The following is a 6,962-nucleotide window of genomic DNA, read 5'->3' as shown; positions in this document are numbered from 1 at the left end:
TAAAATATAGCTTAGCTTAGCCACTGTATGTGTTTGTTTCTCTACGTTTTGTTCTTTATTTGATCTCAGATGTTTTCTTTGATAGGTAAATCTTCCCAAGGGAACTGGACAGATTGTCAAAGTGGTTATTCTAACTCAAGGTTGTTGCTATTCTCTATTTTGACATATATACAACTTGTCAAGAGGGAAACATTGCGCTCTTGACTATCTTATGGATATAATTAGATTCATTATGAGAGAGAGTTGTCTTGGGTAGAATCTTCATTATGGTCTTTTGGTGTTAAAAGAGTTCTAAGGGTTTTGTTTCTTACAATCTATTTCATCGAGTGAGGTTGTGGTTGTTGTTTTAGGTGATTTAATTATATCTAATGTAGATAGATATTATCTGAAAACATTAAAAATGTATTTAGATTGACCTTGTGTTTACTTCAAACGTAAACCTTAGTATCACTTGTGTTTTCTTTAATTGTAAACCTTAATATCCTGGCTCCACTATTTCTACACACAAACACCACCTGATTTGAGATTGAACAAGTTAGAAAATCAATTTATAATTTTCATAAAATTAAATAATATGATACCTTGTGTTTTCTTAAAATGTTTCACTGTTTGTACACACACTCTCATTGGTAAAAAAAAGTATGTTTGTTGCACTATAGTTTAAATCAGTGACTGCACTTTTTTGTAAACAAAAAACAAACTAGGTGAGAAAACCAATTTAATCAACTACAAGCAATGTTGCGGATTTTATAGCTACGCAAGTATACGTAATCGCAATTTGCAATAAATCTCGATAAGAACGAGTATCGTCCTATGAAGACTGATTTATCAATTACCAAATAATTAATTTCTAATTTTTATTTGGCTAATGAAAACTGAATTTGTGAAATTTGAAAACAAGAAAATAGAAATAAATGAAAATTACAGAAATCAAATAATAACAAGAACACAAGGATTAAATTCACTATGAAACAATTAAGAATCATAATCTTCTCTACTATCCACTCTATTATTCTTTAATGCAATTACTACTGAAACTCTTCTCACTGAAATGATAGGCATGCAAAAGTGTTAACTATTCGAGTTAAGAAATAGAAAACTCGACCTAATGTGAATTCCCTATATTTCTATGGTCAATTCAAACAATAGGAAGAAATGAATACAACCTAAATCACATAAACCAATTTGATACTCTCGTTCTAAATTGAAATCTATGTCTATTCAATTTTAGCATATTTAAATCTCACTATTCAAATTTTGATTCAAATTCATAAGTCGTATGTAAAAGGTGCGCAGTCAATCACATACACAATAAACACAAACTGAATAGATTTCAGATGAAGAAAAAATAGATAAATGCATTAAATCATAATAGAGTTCCAAGAGAGTTAATCAGAAAACCTAAACAGTAATTTAGTTCATAAACATGACTAAATCAAACATAAACATATAATTTAACATAGTCTAAATCAAAAGATAAAGAAAAAGAACTGTAGGTTTTTGTTTCTTCTCTAGCCTCCTTGTTGCTTAATATGATCTCCTCCCCTCCTCTAGAAACGTCATTAAGGAAGATTTTATAATCCCTAATTAATTTTTCATGAAAAGACAAAATTTCTCCTAAAAATTCCCTTAAATTATACTTCCGTACGGATTCTAGCACTAGGGCGCCACAAGATAGCGCTGAGGTGCTATAAATAAATCACAAAACATGCTTCTGGAAAGCTGATAGCGCTAGGGCGCTGAAATGTAGCACCTAGGCGCTACAACCTGCAGTAATTTATGCTCTCTGTTACACGACAGTGCTGGGATGCTATATATTAGCGTTGGGGCACTGTTTATACATAATAGAACATAAACTCGTTTCGAACAGCTTGCAGCGTCAACTCATCGTATTTTGATCATAACGCCTTCGATATAACTCTGAATTGAATGATTCAAAAAGCTATGGAAAGCTAAGAGAAATATCTACAACTTATATTTCTTGAAGTGTTTCCAGAAATTGAAGAAAGAATGGTCAAAATGTGGCTTGAAATCTCAGACTTGTGTTATAGAACATAAACGACGTGTGTTTATCATCTTCAATGTAGTATTTTCCACACATAATGTCTTGAAACTCCACAATCAACACGAAATCCATCTTATTCATCATATTTAACATGTTTATTCTCATTTCACTCCATATTATGTACTTGACCATAAAAACTTGAAATAAGAAGAAAAAAAACAAGCATAAATCTGCACTAAACAATCCTAAATAACTAAAAACATAACATAAACACTGTTGGATTAGCTTATAGATGATCTTTATTTATTTTCATGTATATCTAATATTAAAAAAATTAATAGGAGATAGCCTAAAACATATTTCTAAAATTGAATTCAAAGAGAAACAAAGAATAGAATACTTACAGTATACGCAGCGGAATGAAAGAGTCATTCCTTCAGTTTCTCTAACTCTTGTATCCTCTCTGTCGCTGAGTATTATCAAGAAAATGAACCGATCTTCTATTTTCTTCACAGCATTCCAATGTATCCTTAGAATCACCTAGACTAGTGTGAGAAATTCTCAACACATGAGATAGATATAGAGAAGAAGAAGAGAAAATAATCAAAGAGGCTTAGAAAATAACTTGTGTTTAGAGAGAATCTAAAACTATGAGAAAACCAGTGATTAAACTTATGTTTTGACTTCTCTCTAAGCACTCATTTTATAGAATCAATTAGGCCGTTTAATTTAATTAAAAATCAATAAAATAATAGCTATTTTAAAGCTCTAGGTCAAAATTATCATGGGCTTTAGGCCCGTGAAATTTCTCATTTGATTATAAGTCCATTGGACTTAAAATCAAGGCCTGTATTATTTTTCTATTGATTTAATTAATTAAATAATTATTTAAATCCTTTATCAAATTAATTATTTATAATTTGAACATTGATTTAAACTTATTTATTAATTTAGATACCAATTTATCTTAATTAATAAATCTGCCATAATTTCTCTTTTCTTCTCAAAATTACACAACTCTGTGAAACTATCCAAAATTTACCTGGTCAACTTTGATAATTCTAATTGATAATTAAATCAATTAATTGAGACTATCTAGATGATTTTATCCAAGGTACAATGGGGAACATGGGCCTATGAAATCAAGCTCCAATAAGATATCATAAATCTAACAAATAAATTTACTAACTTATTAATTCCTCGTGACTCCACTATAGACTCGGAATTGCACTCTTGAATTCATAGAACGCTCTATAACAAATATAGATACGCTATTAATTATCCATTGTTACAACCATAATAGTCACTCAATCCTCTATAGACGGTCTACAATGAGATAGGACTAAAATACCGTTTTACCCCTCATTGTATTTTATCCTTAAAACACTTAGTTCCTTGTAAGTGATAATTCAGTAAACTAATTTAATTACTGAAATGAGATCTCTATCATTTAACACCTTGAACCAAACTAAAAGGAAACCATCGTTTCACTTCTTCATCAAAAGTTGTAGATGTTCATATCCATGATTAACACTCCCACTCAATTATACTACTGAGTTCCCAAGATGTAAGTATGGGCTAGTCTGTAGGGTAAGCTGGTAACGAACAAGTCAAAGAACTCAAATTATACAATCAGTTAGAATACTAACCACTGAGAATTGAGATTGAATTGACCTATGGTCAACAATATGATATGACTAGAATAGATAATAACGGTATGTTTACTTATCTTATCAACTGTCAATATCGGTCTTGTCCAATGTAACAAATACATCCGATCGTATCTACTTTGCTAATGTTCTGGAAAGAACATAACACTGTAATGTGTAAGTAGATCATATCGTAGATTGACAAGTCAGTGTAAATAAGATTAGCTATATGCTCGGGATTTAATAGAAGTTTATATTAAACAAATAATCATGAAAATAGATCTTGTCATTTAGGCGTGAGGGTTTTCTTCTAGCTTCTCCATGGCGAGGCGCAATAAGGTTCACCAGAAGCCTGCTACAAATGATAAGGGAAAGATTACACCAGAGAATGAGAAAAAGGAGGAAAGCTTGCTAGCAGTAGATGATGAAGATCCTGCGACTGATTTGGAGGAGTTTTTTAAGGATACTGTGGCCGAGTTCCCTGAGGTTGGTGGCTCGAGTTTGAAGGAACGGATGATAGATGATGATGTTATTCATGATGCTGGGTTGAAATGGAGCGAACAGGATGATGATGGCACCAATTTTTTGACTCAAGCCAAAGATAAGTGGTCTTCGTTTAAAAATTTGTTACCAAATCAGGGTTGTGCTCGATTGGAATTTGCAGAACCTTTGGTTCAAGATGGCCATCGAATTCCTCAAGTAGATTTGGAGGAAATTGCTGTTGAGGCTTCTTTTTGGAACTCAGCTGTTGTTTGTATGGTTTTAGGGGTCAATCCCCCTTTTGCTGTCTTTGAAGGATTCATAAAGAGAATGTGGGGAAATTTTGGGATTGAGAAGATTGCAAGGTTAAATGCTGGCCATACTCTGGTTAAATTCAGAGATGAAGTCACTAGAGATTTGGTTTTAGAGAATGGGGTTTTGCATTTTGATAGGAAGCCAGTTATTGTGAGACCTTGGACTACTGAGTTAGATCATTTGAGGTTGGTCAAATCAGTCCCTGTTTGGGTAAGATTACGTGGGTTGGGTTTACAATATTGGGGAACCAAATGTCTAAGTGCTTTGGTGAGTACTCTTAGGAGACCAATTCTAGTTGATAAGGTCACAAAGGATAGATCTATGATGCAATTTGCAAGGGTATTAGTAGAGATTGATATAGCTGATGAGGTTCCGAAATCTATTCAATTCATGAATGAAAGAGGCCAATTAATGGAATAGTTGGTTGAGTTTGAATGGCTTCCTACTCAGTGCAAGAATTGAAAATTTTTTGGCCATACTATGTCTCTCTGTAATAGGAAAAAAGAGGAGGTGTGGAAACCAAAAGAGTCGAAAGCTGGGGAAGTAAAACAGGGTAGCTCGTCTGAGACACAGAAGGGAATTACTTCTGTTATATCAGAGCATGTTGCTAGTCTGGGTTCTAAACAGGTGGATGACAGTTTGGAGATTCCTATTGCTCACAAGAAGCCAGCAATTGATGCAGATGTTGTTACACAGATATCCAAACCAGTTCAGGATAAGGAGCATAGGAGCTCTTCGGATAACAATGCAGTTCAGGAGGAAGTTTGGGTAACCCCTAAGAGAGTGGGTGGGGTGAAGAAATTGGGTCATAAAGTTCAGAATAAATTGAGAAACACTTATGATGTGTTACAGGAGAAGAGAGAAGAGGGTTTGAAACAGGATGAGAAGTCAGCAAACAAACTAAATGGGGGAATTCCACATTCTTAGTTGGAATGTTTGAGGTTTGAATAAGAGGGAAAAGCAGAGATCCATTAGTGCTTTTTGTAGAGTGAATAAAGTTGGTTTAGGTGCTTTTCTTGAGACCAAAATAAAGGGTGAAAAAGTGGAGGATATGATGAGGAGCTATTTTAATGGTTGGAGCTTTTATAAAGGGGATATTAATGATGGTAGAATTCTATTGGTGTGGAAAAGTAATATGCTGGTTGTGGATATAATTCAAGAGAGTGACCAATTTATGCATACTCTTATTGAAGAGGTCAGATCTAATAGGAAGTACTGTATTACTTTTGTTGATGGCAGAAATACTATTCAAGAAAGATGCCAGTTATGGAGGGATTTATCGAGTCTTCAGTTCCCTACTACTGCCTGGCTTCTGACAGGGGATTTCAATTCAGTGTTTAATGGTGATGATAGGCTTGGGGGTCGTCCAGTGATGACAGCAGAATTGATTGATGCTCAAGGTTGGAAAGCTTTAGGTTTGGCGGATGATCTTAGGTCTATTGGCTCACACTATACTTGGACTAATAACCAAGATGGTAGAGCTAGAATTTACTCTAAAATAGACCACATTTTTAAGAATGAAGAGTGGATTGATCTATTCCCTGAGTCGGCTGCTGTAATAAGGTGGGACATTTTTTCGGATCACTGTTACTGTCTCATTAAGGCTGTTCAGGAAGTGGTTTCGGGTTTTAGGCCTTTTAAATTTTTTAACATGTGGATTGAACATGCTAATTTCAAGAGGACTGTTTTGGAGAGTTGGTACAAACCAGTTCAGGTTTTTGGTCTTGAAAGAGTGGTGGTGCAACTTAAAAGGCTATCTAGAGTTCTGAGACTGTTTAATAAACAGCAAATTGGAGATGTTGAACGAAATTTTCAGGTTGCTAAGGAGAGGTATAATCGGGCTCAAATTCAATGTCAGCAAGATCCTCATGTTGCTGGTTTTCAAATAGAAGAACATATAGCTTTTACTGGCTTGGCCCAGCAGTATAAAATCTATGACAGCTACCTTAGACAAAGAAGTAAAGTGAACTGGCTTAGATTTGGTGATGATAACACGGCCTTTTTTCACACTTGTTTGAAGCAACGGAAGGAAATTAATCGTATTACCTCCTTTGTCTCTAAAACAGGGTAGTTAGTTGAGAATTTTGATGAAGTGGTGGATCATTTTCTTGTGCATTTTCGGAATGCTTTGGGCAGTAACAGTAAGACAGTGGGTACTATCCAAAAGGACTGTTTTATACATGGTAACATTCTTTCTCTTGAGCACCAATTGGATTTAATCAAACCTTTTTCTAGAAAGGATGTTAAAAATGCTATGTTTAGCATTGGTTCTATCAAGAGTCCGGGTCCGGTTGGGTAGGGTTCGGGGTTCTTTAAAGCAATGTGGAATGAGATTGGTGATGACATTTCAGATGCTATTTTAGGCTTCTTCCAGCACGGTTCACTTCCTAAAGGCCTAAATAATGCTTTGTTGACTTTGATTCCTAAAGTTCCGAATCCCACTAAGGCAGTGGAGTATAGACCTATAGCTTGCTGTAATGCATTATATAAATGCATTTCGAAGATGATTTGTG

The 6,962-nt window shown here is 34.4% G+C and overlaps 1 protein-coding gene across 1 annotated transcript; it reads left to right on the top strand.

Annotated features, from left to right (window-relative positions):
* The first annotated feature begins 5,503 nt into the window (after positions 1-5,503).
* On the top strand, positions 5,504-6,520 carry LOC133824363 (uncharacterized). Its single transcript, XM_062257246.1, has one exon. The coding sequence runs from the start codon at positions 5,504-5,506 to the stop codon at positions 6,518-6,520; it is 1,017 nt and encodes a 338-aa protein (XP_062113230.1).
* Positions 6,521-6,962: the final 442 nt, after the last annotated feature.

The sequence above is a fragment of the Humulus lupulus genome, chromosome 3 (genome assembly GCF_963169125.1).
Source record: "Humulus lupulus chromosome 3, drHumLupu1.1, whole genome shotgun sequence".
NCBI classification, from domain to species: Eukaryota; Viridiplantae; Streptophyta; class Magnoliopsida; order Rosales; family Cannabaceae; genus Humulus; species Humulus lupulus.
The sequence above is the reverse complement of the archived record's forward strand: the minus strand, read 5'-3'. Positions and strand labels throughout refer to the sequence as shown.